The sequence below is a fragment of the Carettochelys insculpta genome, chromosome 1 (assembly GCF_033958435.1).
Source record: "Carettochelys insculpta isolate YL-2023 chromosome 1, ASM3395843v1, whole genome shotgun sequence".
In the NCBI taxonomy this organism is placed as follows: Eukaryota; Metazoa; Chordata; order Testudines; family Carettochelyidae; genus Carettochelys; species Carettochelys insculpta.
In genome coordinates this window covers 156,319,150-156,339,508 of record NC_134137.1, presented here as the reverse complement: position 1 = coordinate 156,339,508, position 20,359 = coordinate 156,319,150, and the positions used below count along the sequence as shown (strand labels likewise).

Genomic DNA, 20,359 nt, shown 5'->3' with positions numbered 1-20,359 from the left:
CAGACGCGCCGGAGAGGCAATCAGAAGGGCCCTCTGGGTTCCACAAAAGGAAGGCAGCTTCTCTGACCCCCTCGGTGCAAAAACGGAGGAAGCTCTCCCCAGCTCGATCCCTGCCGGCGGTCTCAGCGAGCGGGACGGGCGGAGCACGTATCCCCCAGCCGCATATTCAGGCAAGCGGCACCACGGCAGCGCACGTGGCAGAGGCTGAGCCTCCGATTACAAAACAGCCGACACGCGCAGCACCTAGAGCGGCGGCCAGGCCAGGGCAGGAACCGGGGGCACCGCCACAGGCGGCACCGACCACCGCGGCACCAACGGTGCAGGGCCAGCAGGCACGGAGCCCGCAGGCACCGGAGGACGTTATCCGCGCGGCACCGCAGCTGAGCGTGCCGAGCGCGGTGCCGACAGCGGGGCCGAGATCCCCGGCGCGGCAGGGGGCGGTGCCAGCCCCTCAGGGGAGGGGAAAGGCAAGAGCAAAAACCCGGCACCGCAGCCCTTCTCCGGACAGGGCTGCGCTGCTGCTAACAACAAGCTCTGCCCCTGTGCTACACACGCCACCCAGAAGGCCGCGGTCTCCACCGGCCTATCCAGAACCTCCTTCTCCGTTCCTCCAACCAATGTCACCATGGCTGGGGCCACCTTTGCCCTTTCTGGGATTGGATCCGCTGGAGTACTATCACAAACCAGTGTCACCGCTATCTGTGTCATCGCGGAGGTCTCGCTCTCCCAGACATCGGGGGTACACACGCCGAGAGTGGTCCAGGTCTCCATCCCCGGACCCGTGCCCGTGCTGCCATGGTCATTCCTATCATGCTGGACACAGACACCCCAGGCCTACGCCCAGGGGCAGGTCCCCCCCAGCCGTCCAATACCCCCGTGGATGCTCCTGGGCAGGGATGGAAACTCAGTTATCTCAAGGGGAGTTAATTTTAGAACCCCAAGACTTTCCTTTGCAATCCTCCAGCGAGCAGGTGTATCATCAGCCGCAGGAACCTGAGAGTTCGAGGGGGGTTTACTCTAGTGGTTCCTCCTCATCCTCCCCAGATGAGGCCATGGCCCCTGGGGATGTCGCTCCCCCGGATGACCTTAAACAGTTTCAGGAGCTGTTTAAAAGGGTGGCTTTCACGCAAGGCATTCAAACGGCAGAAGTGCAGGAGAAACATCACAAACTCCTGAAAAATTTGAGACCCCCCGGCTTCATCCAAAATTGCTATTCCGCTGGACGAAGCCATTATGGAGTCAGCCACTACCATATGGCAGACTCCGGCCTCTGTTCCGCCTATGAATAAAAGAGCGGACAAGAGGTTCTTCATCCTGGCAAAGGGCATGGAGTTCCTCTTCAGTTACCCACAACCGAACTCACTGGTGGTGGAATCGTCCCAGCAGAGGTCAAAGACTTCTCAGTACAAATCGGGGGGATCGGACAAAGATGCCAAGAAGCTAGAGCTGTTTGGCAGGAAGGTATATTCCTCTTCCACCCTGCTATTGAGAATGGCAAATTATGTGGCACACCTAGCAAACCATAACTTTGATAATTACTCCAGGCTTACTTCTCTCATGGATTCACTTCTGGAGGATAAGAAGCCGGTGTTAAAGGCAATTGTGCAAAAGGGCTACGCTGCTTCGAGGACAGGAGTCCAGATCGCCCTGGATGTGGCAGATATGGTGGCACGCTCAACGGCTACAGCAGTGGTCATGCGTAGAGAATCCTGGCTCCAGACATCGGGCATCCCGAGGGATCTACAGGCGAAGATCGTGGATCTTCCCTTCGACACGCAAAAGTTGTTTGCAGACTCAACCGACTCGGTCCTCCACTCCAGTAAGGACTCGAGAGCTACACTTAGAACCCTGGGTATTTATACCCCTCCATATAGGAAGAAAAAATATTACCCTCAGCAAAGACGCTACCCGTACCAACCACAGCGTGCGCAGTATCAGCGGGGCTACGACCAAGGGCGATATCAACAGCAGCAACTGTACAGAACTCCCAGGCAACGTTCCCAACAAAGCCGTACACCCTCGGGACAGGCCCAAAGGCAACAAGTTTGACGGGCATGTCGAGGGCTGCACTGTCACTACCATCGCGCAATGCCACTCTCATCTCATGTTCCATCATCGCCTCAGACCGTTTCACTCCCAATGGCAAAAGATCACCGCAGACAAATGGGTGCTGGAGATCATAGCCACGGGTTACGCGATCCCCTTCCAGTCGCTCCCACTGACGAAGCCTCCCTCCAGGCCCCACCTCCGGGACGCTGCCCACGAGGTGAGGCTCAAACAGGAGGTGGACCACCTTATGTTCATAGGGGCAGTGGAAAGAGTGCTGGAACAATTCCAGGGGAAAGGGTTTTATTCACGCTACTTCCTCACAGAGAAGAAAACAGGAGGCTGGAGGCCCATCTTAGATGTTCGGGGCCTCAACCGCTACTTGCGCAAGCAACGGGTTCGGATGATTACAGTCGCCTCCATACTCACGGCACTGGATGATGGAGATTGGTTTGCAGCCCTCGACTTACAAGATGCTTACTTTCATATAATGATCCACCCGGCACACAGGCGCTTCCTCCGCTTCATGGTCGGCAAGGAACACTTCCAGTACAGGGTTCTTCCGTTCGGCCTCTCCTCGGCCCCCAGAGTCTTTACCAAAACCTTGGCAGTGGTGTCAGCCTACCTGCACAGACGGGGTATTCATATTTCCAAACCTGGACGACTGCCTACTGAAAGGAGCCTCGAAGACAGAGGTCCTACACATGATACGTGTCACAGCAGACACGTTTTTTTCGCTGGGCCTAGTCATCAACCTCGCAAAGTCAAAGACCAACCCCACACAGGACATAGAGTTCATAGGGGCACGCATAAACTCTATTACAGCAAGGGTGTATCTACCCGACGCCCGCTTTCGCACCATCAGTACGCTGGTGCAAGTCATTACATACCGCCCCACGGTGCCGGTCTTAACGTGCTTACAGCTGCTGGGCCATATGGTGGCAGCAACATTTGTGGTACAGAATGCCAGACTGCACATGCAAATCCTACAGCATTGGCTGGCGAGCGTCTACAAACCAGCCTCCCACACCGTTCACAGGGTAGTGTCGCCCACGACGGAGGTGCGCAGATTGCTGGCATGGTGGGTAAACCCCAAGAACTTGCTAGCAGGGGTGCCCTTTCACCAACCACAAAAATCTATTTTTCTTAATACCGACGCCTCCCACATAGGATGGGGAGCGCACATCGGTGACAAGGTGACACAAGGGCTATGGTACCCTGCGGAACAGTCACTGCACATAAACATACTAGAGCTCAGAGCAGTGTTCAACGCCTGCAAGCATTTCCAAGACCACATATGTGGCAAAGTAGTCGGGATCAATACAGACAATACCTCCACTATGTTTTACATAAATCGACAAGGAGGAGCCCAATCCCGTGCCCTATGTGCGGAAGCAGTCCGACTGTGGAACTGGTGCATCGCCAACAACATTACGTTGAAAGCCTCGTACTTGCCGGGGGCTCACAACGTGAAAGCAGATCAGCTGAGCAGGCGCTTCGCACTCACACATGAATGGCAGATCCGCGTCGATCTGCTACGACCGATCTTTCATACATGGGGGTTTCCCCAGATCGATCTGTTTGCCACACAGCACAACAAGAAGTGTCCCCAGTACTGCTCCAGGGCAGGAGTGGGGCAGGGGTCCCTGGGGGACGCATTCATGATTCCATGGAAGGGCCCCCTACTTTACGCGTCCCCCCCCACAGCGCTTATCCACAAGGTCTTGCAGAAAGCCAGAAGGGAGAGAGCTCGCATGATACTAGTAGTCCCAATGTGGGATCGGCAGCAATGGTTTCCCTTGCTTCTGCGCATGTCAGACCGCCCACCGCTCCCCCTTCCAGTGGCGCGGGACCTACTCACGCAGTCCCAGGGGTCCAGTGTGCACCCGAGCCCTCAGAGCCTGCGCCTACAAGCATGGCTAATCCATGGCTCAGCTCCTTAGAAAGTACATGCACGGAGGGAGTACAACAAGTCCTGGAAAGTAGCCGAAGGACCTCCACCAGAAAGACTTATAAGCAGAAATGGACTCGATTCACAGCCTGGTGTTCTGCCAAACAGTTAGCTCCCCTTGCCATTCCTATACCAGTAATACTTGAATACTTATTGGACCTCAAGAGGGACGGACTTTCATTATCCTCGCTAAAAGTCCACCTCGCTGCTATATCAGCCTTTTGGCATACAGAGGAGGGGCCCATGGTATTTGCCCATCCTATCGTTAACAGGTTCTTGAAGGGGTTGGTAAACCTGTACCCCCGTCGGAAACTGCTTCCGCCATCGTGGAACCTGGACCTGGTGCTCAGCACGCTCACGGGTCCACCTTTTGAAGCATTAGCCATGGTTCCCCTACGTCTCCTTACGATAAAAACAACCTTCCTCCTTGCAATTATGTCAGCTCGCAGGGTCAGTGAGCTTGCAGCAGTTATGGCAACACCGCCCTGCACAGTATTCTCAAAGGAGGTGGTAACCTTACGGCTGCACCCAGCCTTTGTTCCAAAAGTTTCATCAGAATTCCATCTTAACGAGCCAATAGTTTTACCCTCGTTTTACCCGAAGCCTCACAGCTCCAGCAAGGAGGCACGCCTGCATCTCCTGGATGTGAGAAGGGCGTTGGCCTTCTACATAGACAGAACTAAGTCCTTCCGGAAAACGGACAGGCTTCTAGTCTCTCTCGCTCCCAGGTCAAAAGGAGAAGGTCTCTCTTCACAGAGAATCTCAAAGCACATTGTATCCTGTATAAAAATGTGCTACGAACTTCAAAAGACTCCTTTGCTGGCCCCACCCACGGCTCACTCCGCCAGGGCGGTGGCGGCGTCAACAGCCTTCTTTAAGGGCATTGCGTTGAAGGACATTTGTAGAGCGGCGACCTGGTCATCCTATGACACCTTCGCCAAGTATTACGCCCTACATCGAGTATTCCGAGAGGACACCCGCCTCTCGACGGCAGTCCTTTTGGGGGCCAGCTGCACATAAACCGATTACCCACTCCTTTCTTGGGTTCCTGCTGGGTAGTCATCTATTGTGGAGCACCCACGGGGACACTCGATGAAGAAAGAGAAGTTACTCACCGTAGTAACGATGGTTCTTCGAGATGTGTCCCCGTGGGTGCTCCACCACCTGCCCATCCTCCCCGCTTCGGATCTCTGTCTAGTGTTTTTCAGGAGCATCCGAGGCGGTTGGTGAAGGAACTGGCAGGGACTGGATCGCGCACGTGGCCGGGGACGCGCAAGGGAGTGGCATGCACCAGCGCATGCGCGATCCAGGAGAAACTGCTGGAAGAATTCCAATCCGCAGCGCCAGGCAAGCCTGACACCTATTGTGGAGCACCCACGGGGACACATCTCGAAGAACCATCGTTACTACGGTGAGTAACTTCTCTTTCCACCAGAGAAGTCCCCCCCAATTTACACGAAATTTGAGTCATATGAGGGTGTGTGGGAACACAACCCTTGTGTAAATTGAGGCACTACTGTATTAGGAACTCTGGCCAGGATTTTCCCAAGGAACGACAGGTTGAACCTCTCTAGTCCAGCACTTTCTCATCTGGCAACATCCATAATCTGGCATGATTTTAGTTAACCACACAACTGCATAATCACACCCACCATAGTCCCATAAGATTTGTTTCCAGCCACCAGTCCTGGCTCTCAGTGTTCTGTGCTGTTATTTAGCAGTAACCTACCCCTAACTGTCTTCTAAGAGCCCAGTAAGCAGTGGATGTGTTGGGAATGCTGCTAGACAATACTGAGCTCCCATAGTCCAGCAAATTCTCTTCACCCACACCGGTCAAGTCCTGTGGGTGCTGGACAAGAGCGGTTCAACCTGTAGTGACTGGTTGCCCAACATGACATACTTCCAAGGCTCTTGATTTTTTGTGATTAGATGAGCATGCACCAACTAAAAAGGTGATTCAGGTTGGACCTATAAAGTCAGAGGCATCCAGAATCACTTGCTTCTGAAAATCTCAGGTTTTGTTACGATGAATTCCTGTGTTTCATTTGTAATTGATTTGGTGATTAAAATCTGCTGGAAATTATGTATCTCTGTAAATTTGCTGAAAAACACTGTTGCTGGTGTTTGGGCAGTTACACCACCTCACTGAAGCTGCTGGGCATGATGGACACTATTGATTCTGGTGAAATGAGGAAACATGTAAATGTCTTTTTTTAGTGATGGTTGAAACATTGGAAACCCACTGCCCAAATGCTAGGCCTTATGCAAATACGCTGCTATGGCTACGCAATCCAAAGAATTTCCTGGGGGTCTGACAAGAAATGCAGGGCTGGGAGGAGGGGTTTAAATTGGTTTCTGCTGTATGTCTATGTGAGAAAAGTAGGGAAAACACCACAGATGTATAGGAAGAAGGCTGCAGAATATTTGGATGGACTGAGCAGCACTTACAGCATAACAGTGAAAAAATCTAAAGCCGCAGGATTCTGGGTAGAATGTTTGATGGGAAAAGGTTTGGATTTGTGAGCAAAGCGACTATCTCCTGCTGTTTGATTCCTGTCTCCCTGAAGCCAGTTGGTTTTTATGTACAGTCCTAGGGAATAAACAGGATTGCATCAAAGAAATATCTGATTCCATCATTTGTTATTCCTAACAGAAAGAACTGGTCAGACGCTGAGTACTGGCAGCTAGGACTAAAAGGGCCAGCAAGATTTAGGCTGAAAAGGCTTGATGCTTTGCTTCACCCTATAACTTAACTTCTACCCAACTACCTATTAACGTTACAGTATTTTTAGTCAGTATCAGTGGTGAGTCAGGATCAGTGAGAGCTAGAGCCTCTTATTTTGCAAAAACAGTGAGGAGTCCTGTGGCACTTTAAAGCCTAACAAAGGTATTAGGACACAAGCATTCATGGTTTGGAGTCCACTTGGTCGGATGTGTAATGTGGAAACCTCTCTGTGACATTCAAAGATGGAAGTGTGATACTACTATGTGGAGGATCAGAGCTAAGGAGGCCAGTTCAGTCAGGGTGGATGTGGTTCACTCCTAGCAGTTGATGAGAAGGTGAGAATACCAGAAGTGGGGAAATTACTTGTAGTGAGCTAGCCAATCTCAGGCTCTCTGCCGATCCTGTCTGACAGTGTCAAGCTGGCGTTTGAATTCCAACTTGGCAGTTTCACACTGCAGTCCGTTTGGAAGTTTTTGCTAAAGTATGGCAACTTTCAGGTTTGTTAGTGAGTGTCCAAGGAGGCTGAAGTGCTCTCCTACTAGTTTCTGAATGTTGCCATTCTTGGTGTCTGGTTTGTGTCTGTTTATTCGTTTGCATAAAGACAGTCCCTGTTAGGCTACTGTGCAAAGCAAGGGGAATTGCTGGCACCTGATGGCATTTATCACATTAGTGGATGTGCAGGTGAACGAGCCCCTAATGGTCTGATGGATGTGGTTAGGCTCTATGCTAGTGTCACCTCTGTAGATGTGTGGAAAGTATTGGCCACAGGGTTTGTTACAGGGATTGGTTCCTGGATTAGTGTTTCTGTGCTGTGGTGTGTAGTTGACAGTATTTGCTTCTAGTTGTGGGGCTGTCTACTGACCTGCCAAGGTCCATGACTGTGAGGGATCGCCGTCACCTAGAATAGATGGTAGATCCTTGATGAGGTACCTGAATATTAAACTGTTAATGCCAAATCTGCTCTAGGAGTACTCTGTCCTCTGGCGCTTTTCACCAGAGCCCTTTCTAGCATAAAACTGAATAGGCCAACTACCTGATCATTCAGATATTGCCCCTGTGCTTAGCAGTGAGGCTGGGTCTAGACTGTGGGGAACTGTCAACAACTTGTGTATCTTTTGCTGACAGTTCTGGTGGGAAAGGCTCTGGTCTCTCTGAAAAAGTCTGCCGTCTAGATGTAGCCGGAGATTTTGACTCTGGAACCTGGGCCTCACTTTGCTAACACTTGGATCTACCCCGTGTGTGACATCACGAAATTCCTTTCTGTCAGCCTTGATGATAGCCTGCTGTCTTTCAAAGATAGCGCAGTTAAATAAAAAGGAGTTGTTTTTCATAATGCCAGATGAGCAGCATAATACTACAATCTTTCCTTACAGTTCATAGCTATTTTTGTTTAGAACTGGCATGCTATCCATGTAATTTCTTTGACTATGAAATATATTGCTGCCTTCCTCTGCCAGTTCTGCCCATTAATTTTCAGCAATGAGTAACTCTTGTTCTTAAACAACTAAATCATTATCCGGAGTATGCTAACCTACTGAACTATGGCTAAAGCAGTCTCACAGAAGTAAAAATAATAAAGCAAAATAGCTTGGCTATCTCTATTTTAGCTAAATTACTCTTGATTTAATTTGCATTTTAAATGTGTTCTTCCTTTGTACAGTTGCTTCCACAGCGCATGTAGCTGGTAGCATATGCTCAGCCAACCATTTCTTATTACTAACAGGAATTGGGGAATGTGCCTGTGAAACTGAGGGCATGTCTACACTACCAATTTAGGTTGACTATAGCATTTCTTCCTTCTATGCACTAATTTTGCTAATTAGCCCCCTCCCTCACACAGCGCTGTACTCATGTGCTTAAAATAAAGCATGTGCTTAAGTGGTTGCTGGATTATGGGTCTGTTCTTGATATTTTAAACATATTCTGGACAGGAAATGTAAAATGCTTTGATGTTTAGATTAGCATTAAGTAAAATAAGTTGAAAAGCTGAATAAAATTCTATAATATAGATTGTTTTTTTTAAAAGAGAATGATAAGGCAATAGGCCAACGGTTTTATTGGTTTTCTCTCTGTTATAGAGGATAACCATTACTTGCTTCTTGCCTCATAGTTATTTCAAAATCTGAACTTTTAAAAGGCCTCAGGAGATTATTTTTGAAGGTAAAAACAATACAGTCAACATCATACATAAGGCCAGGTGGTGTGTAAGACACGTGCCTCACATGCCAGGCATATATAGAGGGTGTGTATATGCTAGCAAGTTCCTTCAAAACATTTTTTGAAAAAAGGGGGCTCTTTGAAAAGATCCCAGGCAGCGTCTACACACAAAAAGCATTCTTTCAAAAGGACTCTTACACTCCCATTTCAAGAAGAACACGTTTTGAAAGTTTCTTTCAAAAGAAGATGTGTGTAAACGCTCCACAGGCCCTTCTTTCGAAAGAGCAGTACTCCTGGTACCTGATTTTTTGATCCCTGGTCCATTCTTTTGAAAGAGCGGGAGCTGTGTGGACGCTCTCTTTCAAAAGAGCAGATCAGTCTTTTGATCTGCTTTTTTGTGTGTGGACGCACTCTTTCAAAAGAAGTTCTTTTGGAAGAGATCTTCTGGAAGGGCTTCTTTTGAAAGATCTCTGTAGTGTAGATGTAGCCTATAAGAAAATTAAAGAAATTGTACAGCAAAAACTGACTTGTTTATTAGTATAATAATCATTGGGGGTGAGGTTTTCAAATTCACTTAGGAAGTGCCTAATATAGGCTTTTCTAAGTTATTGCCTTTATATTTCCATAACACCCATCAGCATACTATCTGACCTGTATAAAGACTGGAGTTGTTTTTGATATGGAAAGATAGCATCGAGTTTTAAACAATTTTTTTTCTGCTTTCCTCTTTGCTGGTGTATCTTGGTGAAATTTTTGAAGTTCCTAGATAACATCACAGATGTCTGTAAAACAAACTTCCAAAAAAGAAACAGCATCCACTTTTGTCTCCTTAATTTTTTTTGTCCATCTGTGAAGGATGAAAATACAATTGGTGAAAAGAGGGATGTCTCTTTCCATTAAACATAATTTCCCCTGAAGAAATGGTTCCTGAATGAGAGAAATTGGCAAAATTCTTCAAGGGTTTGGCCACGCTGTTTAGTTTAGTTTTCATACAGGCAGCCGCTGCCTCTTTTGTTTGGTATTTTGCTCTCAAAACACTCAAAGTGAAAGTGAAACTGGACTGAAAATGGTTTGTTTTCATGGTGAGGAGCTGGGGGTCAGGTGAGGGTGAACAGGGAATTTTGACACGAAACCCTAATTTTTTTTTCCAGAAGTTCTAAAAAATGTTCAACAGAAACTTATCTCAGATTTGGAATAAGTTCCAAATTTGTAATAAAATTCAGTCCCAGGTTTCACATGGCTTTGTTTTTCTGCATGGGCTAATACTTTTATCTGCACTGCAGTCATCTCTTGCAAAGCTTGACTCAGCAAAACATTTAAGTAAATCTTTAGTCAGGAAGCAAAACAATCTTCATAAGTTACATTTTGCAAAGTACTGTGTTGGCCCAAAGGGGTGGATTCTTTAAACTTCCAGGGAACACCTGCATGTTGTAAAATTTTATCCTGGCAGCAGTCATTCTCCTGTATGCATGTTCATGCGGTTTAGTACGGTATTTGTTCCTTCCGTGGCAGCAGCTTCCATCCTGAGAATGGGTGACTAAAACAGAAAGAAATTATGGTAACTGTAGAGCTTTAATTTGAACTGAGCCCAAGAAGCCCTAGTACTCATTAAAGTGGTAATGGCGTGGCACGCCGTGGCATTAGCAGACAGGGGCACCGGAATGGTGGGGACCAGGGAGCCACAGCCCTCCCACTTTCTGTAAGGCCTCTTTCCTCCCTACCCACCCACAGTCAGGCTGGCAGCTGGAGCCCATACAGAGGGCAGCTGTGGGGTACCAGGCCACGCATGCCACGGCCTCTCCGCTGCCAAGGATCGGGCAGTTGAGAGCAGCTTCTGACCCATGTCTCCACCCAGGGCAGGTGGAAGGTCCACAGCAGAGCTCTCTGCTGTTGTTGGAGCAGCTCTTACTGTAGCTGGGTTACGTCCCCCCGCCCCGCTGCCAACCAATGCTGAGTCCAGGTAAGAGCCACACAGGCAGCTGTGGGAAGCCCTGGATCCCCCTGGGTGGGAACATGGGCTGGGAGCTGCTTTTGACCCCCTCACCTGGGCCAGTGGAGGGTCTGTGGCATGGCTCCCCACAGCTGCCCGTGCAGCTCTTACCATGGGTGGGCTGTGGCTCCAAGGCCCTCCAGCTGAAGCCAGGTCAGGATAAGCCCTGTGAGCAACTGTGGGGAGTTGCAGCCCCTCCTGCTGTGGTGGGGGCACAGGTCAAGGCCTGCTGCTCTCGGCACCATGGCTCCAGCTTCTGGTTTGGCCTGAAGCAGAGCTTGAGGGGCACGAAGTCCTAATCCTTGTCCCCTTCATCCCACTGTTGATGTGCTCGGCCACTCTTGCAGACAGACCAGCCAGCCTGTGTATGACCCCCGAACAACAGAAAGCATAACGAGTGTAAGCAAGATATTTTACTCGAATATGAATTTCAGAGATGCATTAGACTAGCTATTGTCAATTCATTCATTTTCAGTATTAGAAATCAAGGGGAGATATTAAGTGTATTTGTCTTTGTTTATTTATATCCTGTTAGAAGTTTAACAATGTAACAAGATTAGTTTTGTAGAAGCTTCTCTCATGTCTTAATGATCTTAATTATGTGTGTGGCCATGTCCAGTTAATGCTAAGATCAAAGATGTAAGATGCTGCAGGAAACTAATAATATTTTCTACATTGTCTTCAGCTTAACTGACTTTGGTATAAAGAAAGACTGATTAATTGTCTTATGTGAATGAGTGTAAGCAGCTCACCTGTGTAAGATTAGCCTCAAAGCAAAGGTTCACATTGCCTATCCTTCCTAAGGGGAAGGGCTTGTTGTGACAGCTTCTGTGAGGAGGGTTATCAGCCTGCTAGAGGAGCTGTAATGGAAAGCTTTGGACTGGATCCTTTCATCTCTAGGCTGCTTAAAACTTTGAACATAAAAAGTATAAACTAAGATGGATAGATTCCAAATGGGTCTTACTCAAGGAAGCTAATAAAATTGCTGGTCTTTAAGGTGCTACAGGACTTTTTTGGAAGGGATCTACCAAATAATTATTTGGAATACCCTGGAAAATACATGGAAAGCTTTGAGCACCTGGCCTATCTGTTTTATCTGATTCCAATAACAGTTTTACAACTCAGCAGCCCCATTATCTCGGCTATGAAACTGACATTAAGGACTTCACACATTTTTATATATATTGATCCTTTAACCCTTTGCAACACTTCTTTTTTCCCTTTATTACTAAGTCTTTAGTTTTAGTTATAAAAGGTCTGGCAGCAGCATGATTATTGGGTAAGTTTTGAGGCTCACAGTGATCCGGGAATTGCTGAACCTCATATATAGGGCTTGTCTACACGGGCTCCCTACTTCGAAGGTAGGGTGTTGGGAGTTTATTAATGAAGTGCTGCGGTACATATGCAGCACTTCATGAGGCAAATTCTCCCCCATGGCAACTTCCAAATGTTAAACTTCGAAGTGTTGGCTTGTGTCTAGCCGCAGCTCATCTGCCAGTGCTTCAGAGTGCCAGGGATACTTCAAAGTCCCTTTACTCCTCAAAATTTTGATAAACTCCCAACACCCTGCTTACCATGCTCCCTTCAAAGTAGGGAGCTAGTGTCGACAAGCCCATGGTGAATCAGGTTTTCAGTAATCCCTCATTATATCAGACTTGGCTGTCTAGATGGGAACCAAGGGCTGAACTGCCTAAAGGGACTGTGTTTAGCTTCTTGTTAACGGATATAGTATTACAGAAGCTCTTTTGTTGCTGGCTTGACAAATCTATGGAATAAACTACCAGTTGAAGGCATTGTCCGCCCTGTTTCTTGCAGTCTGAGTGTGGCAGTCTGTGTGGCCCACACAGGCATTCTGGTCAGTTGATGAAGACAAAGTCTGTGCAAAGATTAATCTGTCACTGTTATATGATGTAATAAGATTACTTTGTAAGAGCTGCACAAGTATTGCCACTTCAGTTCAAATAAAAGATTTTTTTTTATTTCTCACCAACCTTCTAGTGCAGGGATGGGCAACCAGGAATAGTATGAGGGCTGCACGAGTGATCCTCCTTCGCCTCAGTGGGCTGCAGCAGCCCATGGCCCACTGCAGTTCCAGCTTTGGCCCTGCTACACCCTTATGTGTCCCCTCCCCCATGACTCTCATGCACCAGACTCTGGCACTTACCTGCTCCTCCCCCTCCCTCCCAGCACTTCTGGACCTTGCAAATTGCCTGATTTGCACTCTGTCCCTGCTTCTCCCAGAGCTGGAATGTCACGAACAGCTGATTTGCAGCATTCCAGCTCTGTGATGGACATGGTGGAGCAGGGACAGAACCCGAATTAGGCAATTTGCAGCTCCTCCAAAAGTGCTGGGAGGGAGGAGGCTCAGGAAGTGCAGAGCTCTGGTGCAAGAGGTGCCTAGGAAGCAGGTCTGTGGGCTGCAGGTGGAGACCCAATGGGCTGCAGGTTGCTCACCACTGTTCTAGTAAGCAGTTGGAGATAGTTGATGACAAAATATCCTGCAGCAGCATGACCATGCATTTTGCAACTATTCCCCAGATGCACGTTCCATGTATAGCTGGCATTCTGTCTGCAACCCAGTAAAGTAGACAGACATTTTACTGCGGGAGTCCAGGTGAGGAAATGTCCCATGAATAAAACAGTATATGTGAAATAGGATAATTGTGTGTATGCTACTGAATTTTAAATTTAAAAAATACTTTGCATAATATTGGCAATGAAGACTAAAATATACAAGGTAGTTATTTTACAGAATGAATTACTAAAAATCAGGAGATAAACATTTTGAATGCACTGGGAGAAGGAGTACACCGATAAGGCCAAAGCCCCAAAACGGGTATATGAATGTTTTAAATCTGGGAAACACTTGTGTATACCAGTAGCTATTTGTGTGAATGCCAAAGATTGGGGGAGGGGGAAATCAACCCACCAAAGGGTGATGGTATGATTGCGTGTGTGTGATATGACTTTTAGTAATGTGTACTGTAATCCTATTCCTGCAGGGTATCTTATGTATCATTCTTTCATTGCTACAATATGGCAACACTGGAATATTACTTTTTCAGTGGTAGGACTACATGGTCGATCAAAGCATAATGAAGTTTTCTTAGCATATGACTGGCAGAGCTGTAGTTAAGGGCAAAGATTACTTTTACGTCTCCCTGTACATTTTATCAATTAACTCTTTTGTTTCAGAGAGAAAAGTAAACTGCAAAAGAAGGGCTGAGAAGAGGCAGATGAAGTTGCAATGGTTTTCTAAAAGTCCTGTAAATTCTAATTTTTTTTTCATTTTGCACTTTTGACATGGGCATTATTGTCTACCCTGTTCTTTCTGGAATATAAAGGATAAAACTAGTGAGACTGACAACTGTCAAGGATGGGAAAACTGACCACTGTAGAGCATAATTTCTATCGAGACAGCTCAAAATTACTGGGTCTTATTAACATCCATTTATTCCCACTGTTTGACAAACACTTGTGATAAAACCTCATAAGGCAAAGATTTAGGATCCCAAAGTTTTCCATAAGGGCTCAAAGTTATACTATCCCTAGTTTAAAGAGTTTAATTAGTTCCAAAAAAGTATTCCATTAAAAAAAAGTGAGTGCACTACACGTGGGAGGTTCTCATTAGCTTGAAGTGCGGAAGGAGCTATTTAAATGCAAGTACCTTTTCAAATCTTTCATCAGATAAATGGAACCACTGAACAAAAAAAAATTAGCTATTTTAACTTGCCATTCATGAGGGAGAGGGTTGTTATGAAAGTTATTTAGCTACAATATGAGGTGAGTTTTTGTACCATAGTACAGCGAGATGATTCCTGTCCCAAAACCACCTACACAGAAAGCCCAGTCCAGGGGTCAGCAACCCCCAGCATGGGTACCAATAGTGGCACACAAGCTGACTTTTATTGGCACATAAAACAGGAGCACAGCCTCACAAACCCCTCTTCCCCATGCAGCTGGGAGCTTGTTCAAAGCCATGCCAGGGGTGGATTAACAAAAGACCAACTAGTGCTACCAACCACTACCTAAATGGTAAAACTCTGCATCTTAATTTGTTAATGTAGCTGTTGTAAGTAGGACTAGTGGTGAGTTTAAAAAGTATCACTGGCATGTGGACTGTAACGATCAAAAGATCAAATTTCAGCACTCTACTGCGGAATGGTTGCTGACCTCTAAGCTAGTCTATACTTGTTACATTGGTATAATTTTTGGAGATTTTAAAATCAGTGTACCAGTGCAAGACCTCGTAGGGTAATAGCTACAGGTGTACAACATTCACATTGCTGTACCAACAGTAAGCTATACCAGTGGTTTCCAACTGATAGGCCATGAGAACTGTCCAAGTGTGCTGTGAAATTGATATTTCCCCATGCTGCAACTCTTTCCTGCCATGGCAGTGGGAAATGCTGACCCTGCAGGAGCTCATTCACACCAGCAAGCAGCTGAAATGCAGCTTCCTGCCTCCTTGCTGTGGCAAGGGGGGGCACAGAGAAGGCAGGAGCCTGTTGGTGCTGGGAGTTTAAATGCTGCATCCCAGCTCCAACAGGCTGGCATGGAGGGGAGCCTGCTCGCCTCCCCTTCCCTTGCAAGTAATGGAGTAACCACGGCAACTTGCAACAGTTAGTTGATTACTCAACATCCCATTTGATCCTTGTTTAGATTGTTGTATGCACTAGGATGTTACAAACTTCTCTAAACTTCAAGTGTATGAGCAATCAGTTCAGCTGAAAAAAAATGGGTGCATAGTATTACTGGAAAAGTTGGAAACCACTGAGCTATACAACAATCTTTAACTACAACAGTTCTATGTAGATAAGGCCATAAGGGTCTAGTCTGACATTGAACTTCAGTCATTCCAAAAATAATAGAATGAAAACTAGTTGAAGCTACTTTAATGCTGGGTTATTGCTTTCATTATCACCCTTATGTCTTTCTGCCCACAATTCAGCTGTAGAGTCTAGCTAGTTTTATGAAAATCATTAGTTCCCTCTCATACGCTAAAACTGTTTGACCACAGAACAGCTCCATTAGTAGGGTAATCACCACTACTGCAAGGCAACAACTACCTAACTTTCATGTTTTGCTATCTTTCAAATCGCTTCTTTACTAAAGACCACTATTACAAGTAATCCCAGCCTGTTCTTGCTCAAATTTAGTTAAAGCTAGAGCAAAATTCTTGCATACTCTTCAGTGAGCTTAAACATCACTTTCCGATTTGCTATAGAATTGGAGATAACAGCATAAATCAGATTTGAATTGATGTGTATCCAAAGTCTAAAATGTCTAGTTTAAATTAAAAAAAAACAAAAACATTCGTTACCCCAGTGCAAACTATGATTTTAAGTAAGGACACTGCCTACTGATGATAACAGTATTGCCTTTTATCCCGGCCCCTCTGAGATAAGAAAAAAAAATTGAGGGAGAACTAATGTGCACCCTGAGTCATTTATTCTTCATGGCTGCATCTACGTGAGCCCCTTCCTTTCAGAAGGGGCACGGTAATGAGCAAGTTGGGAAGATGCTAACGAGGTGCTACCATGAATATGCAGCACCTCATTAGCATATGACCATGCATGATTTGAAAGCGCTGCTTTTGAATTGCACGCTGCCTGTGCAGATGGGGGCCTTTCAAAAGGACCCCCATGGACTTTGAAAGCCCCTTCTTCCTATTTGGTTTTAGGAAGAAGGGCGTTTGAAAGGCCCCTGTCTACAAGGGTGGCGCACGATTCGAAAGTGGTGCTGCCATTATGTTTTTCAGGCACTGCATATTCCATTTGGGGAAAATAAGGTTTTGAAAAATTCAGCCACATGATCCCAAATTGGAAGGGTGGACAGGCATGCAGTACTTGATAGCCAGACTATTTGCAAGAAAAACCAAAAACCTTAGCTTTCAAGTTGGTGTACTGCTGATTGGCACTGATGTTATTTATTGGTGCAGGAAATAATGTGACCAGATGAAAACCAGTTTACTTGTAAGAATTCAAGCACACTACACTACTATTAAAGTGAAAATACTGTACTTTATTTTATAAAAGGAAATTAAAACAAAACCCTGCCAGTGTGTACACTGTACACATTTGAATGATACTCACAATAATGAAGTTTTATTTGATATACATTGAAAGATCACAAGCCCACACTGGGAAGGATGTTTACAAGCAAATCAATTAGACTTCACAGCTGTCACTTCTTGCAAAAAGGGATGTTTCATCTTCAAAGGACAGTATACAATGGCATTGGTAATGAAGCTTTTGAGTTAGCATCTATTCCACTACAAATTGTATAGAAAGGCAAGAGTTTATTCAAGGTATGATTCATGGATAAGATGTCATTTACTGGAATAACTTCTCACTCTTCAGTTGCCATTTTCAACAGATGTTCCTTATCAATTTTGAACAGCCTCCATCCTTCCTCAGTGGATAGATCAGAAGCACCTCTTCTCTTGTAGAACTTGATTGAAGGTTCATTCCATTCTGCCACTATAAAGTGCATGCTGCTACAGCGGCATTTGAGAGCAACCTAAAAAACGTGAACAGTATAATTTATTAGGTAGACAGCAACTTCGCTGTTCCACTATTGATAAGCAAAAGCCCCCATATAAATTGTATTGCTGAAATAGATACCACTATTAAAATGTTGGCAGCTATTTTTAAATATAGCAGTTTCCTTCGACCCATCTCAGTTTTTGTGCTTATCACAATTCTGACACTATGAAGTAGCTGACAGATACTAAGCCACTAGGAGTTTGCAGAATGTGACAAACCTGCCCCATATGTCCCCTCTACTATTGCAACTACACCATTCACCTCCAAGTACTCTTAAAAAGGTAATATTAATTGAGCTAAGCAGCCTTGCTGTTGCCTTGTGCTAAAAACTGAACCCAGAAAAGAGAACTACTCACCTGGCTCAGATTCTTCAGAATTTCTGAACCAATGCCAAGTCCTAAAAAGTCAAGAAACGTTAGTTGTATTTTTAAATCACGCAGAACAAACAATACTATTGAAGCTAATCCTTAAAAGATACCTCTGAACTCAGGCATTACAAAGAAATCTTCAAGGTACAGCAGTTTTCCAGTCCATGGGTCATACGTGAAGTAGTACATAGCAAAACCCACAATAAGATGTTCTGTAAAAGAGCATTATATTACATTACCAAAAAACACCCCATATTTTGAAAGGCAACAAGATTAGTACATTCCAGCATACATGCATTTAACTTAAATATGTAGGTTTCTTTCTATACATGCAACCATTAATTAACCATCATAAACCTGATTTAAGAATGGAAGTTTTCAATAAGCATATTGCACTGTAAGTAAAATATGAATTCTGATAGCTTGAGATCTGTGTTTGTGGAATGAAGATTATCCTTCTGGCTCCTTGAAGGCAGTGGTTACAGTTATAGTGAACAAAGAACATCTAATGCTTTGTGCTACAGACACATTATATATACCCTACTGATTTATCAGTATGTCCACTTTGGAATATAAATTGGTTTACATTTTACACGGCAGATCAGAATATGGTAGCAGCTTGCTCAATTCTGCTTTCTTAAAAATCAGCACACAATAGTAAAATCTAAAAAAAACCCACACATCTTTGTCTTCCTCCAATTAGTGTTTCTCAAAAATTGCTCAGTGGGAAAGCCAGGAGTGCTCACTGGCAGCCATAATGGCATCTCCCGCACTACCTTAACTCCGTTCCCACTGAAAGTGGTAATCTCTCTCCTTTATCTTGGCCACCAAAAACATATCTACTTTGGCCAACAGCTTTCCTTGTTGTAGGTGGCTACTCTTACAGGGTGAGCCACATTCAGTGCAAAACAGATACCTTCTTCCAATATCATCCCACTCAACCCTAAAACTTGAGACTTCAAATCATGTTAGCCAAAATGCTTTGCACATACTCACACAAAGAGTGTGCAGACAGCATTTCTGATCTACCGTGTTTTTTGGTAAATGTTTGGGAATAGTACATGTCCCTGTTAGACCTTACCTCATGTATCATGATCATCTACTTTATTGTGTAACGGATCTTTTAGTTACCTCCCCGCCCATCCATGTACACAGAAGGGCCATGTACATGGCGAAGCTAGAGACTGTAACCTGAAGATTGGGGACAAATTAAAGAAAAAATGTGATTCAACAGGATTACATTAAGGGACATTAGGGTCAAAAAAAGAACAACCATTTAATGAAACATAATTATTGTATATTATACCTGGTCTCCAATATCTTCAAGGTGGTCGATAATTTTAGAAAAAAAAAAAAATCACAATTCTTCCATTTCAACAGCTGCGTTTTAACTTTTTTCTTACCCAAATTCACAGCCAGGGCTTTATGTCTAATGGGTAGTTTAAATAGTGTGTTACATGCAGCCTGTGCATTTCTGATTTTGAAAAAGCAGCAGGAAGTCTTACCTTCAGCTGACCACTGTTCTGGCACCTCCGCAACAATGCAGTGGTAGAAAGGGTGCTCACCAAAGCCATCTTCAAGCAGATCTACAAGAAAACAACAAGCTGGTATATACTACACATTAACTGTAGTGGGACTACCTCTACCCAAACACTCAGAAGCTAATTTGTTACCTTTTTCAGTTAGGACTACTTGATCCTCCATATCCTCGTATTTAGCCAGTTCCTGAGGTGGAAAAATACATATACATAGATATGCAAATCAATTTCCGTGTCCGAAAGAAAGGCTTTTTTTAAAAAAACCAAGTGTTACTGACACACAGCAGAGCTAAGCGACAGCCCCTTGCCGGGCGCAGAGGGTGACGAACGAGCCCTGCACTGTGAACTGAACACAAACAACTTGTTTTTGCCAGATCAGGAGGACTTGGTACTGGGCAAACTAAACACTGGGCGAGTTTCTATCCCGCAGCACATTTAAGTTGAGTTGGATTTAAGTTGAAAACAGATTTTATGTGCCCCCTCCTCTCCTACCGCCTCCTAACCACCCGCAAACTCCCCTCCCCTCCCCTCCGCCCCCCACCCCTCCGCAACCCCCTTCCCCCTCCACAAGCCTCTCTCCGCCGCGACCCCCGCAGCACCTTGATGAGGCGCAGCAGGTCAGGGCAGTCCTCGGGCCGCGCGCTGCGGAGGCGGAACGGGGCCATTTTCGGCGGCGCTTCCCCCTGCGGCCCCCCCGGCTGGCGAGTCCCCGGTACGTGAAGAGGAGCAGCAGCTGCTTGTTCATTCGTGTCCCCGGCGCGGCGGCTCAGTCAGGCTCCGAGCATGGCGCGGCCGCGTCCCCAAGCAAGTGCTCCCGCCCACCCTTCAGCGAGGAGTGGAGGGGGCTGCCGAGTGGCCCTTATTTATCGGCAACGGGCCCCACCTCCCTCCGCCTCTCCGCCAATGGCATCTCCCCGCTCGGGGCCTCAGCCAATCACTGGGCTCCGGACCGAAGCATTACCTCACTCTTCCAGACCCCAGTCCGTCTCGCCACCGCGAGGCCGCCAGCGCCCCCTGGTGGGCAAAGGGCGCTCTG

The 20,359-nt window shown here is 46.1% G+C and overlaps 1 protein-coding gene across 1 annotated transcript; it reads right to left on the bottom strand.

Annotated features, from left to right (window-relative positions):
• Positions 1-16,878: 16,878 nt before the first annotated feature.
• SAT1 (spermidine/spermine N1-acetyltransferase 1) lies at positions 16,879-20,156 on the bottom strand. Its single transcript, XM_074983376.1, has 6 exons — positions 19,923-20,156; positions 19,459-19,510; positions 19,291-19,371; positions 17,896-17,997; positions 17,774-17,814; positions 16,879-17,391 (listed from the first exon to the last, which is right to left on the bottom strand). The coding sequence occupies exons 1-6, from the start codon at positions 19,986-19,988 to the stop codon at positions 17,221-17,223; spliced, it is 513 nt and encodes a 170-aa protein (XP_074839477.1). The 5' UTR covers positions 19,989-20,156; the 3' UTR covers positions 16,879-17,220.
• Between the last annotated feature and the right edge of the window lie 203 nt (positions 20,157-20,359).

Bases quoted from the DNA above. Each gene is read 5' to 3' on its own strand.
- SAT1 (XM_074983376.1), bottom strand. From the start codon at position 19,988: ATGGCCCCGTTCCGCCTCCGCAGCGCGCGGCCCGAGGACTGCCCTGAC. The intron at 17,998-19,290 runs GTAAGACTTCCT...GCTCTTTTACAG, and splicing joins AGAACAGTGGTCAGCTGAAG to AACATCTTATTGTGGGTTTT. The intron at 17,392-17,773 runs GTGAGTAGTTCT...CACGTTTTTTAG, and splicing joins TTCTGAAGAATCTGAGCCAG to GTTGCTCTCAAATGCCGCTG.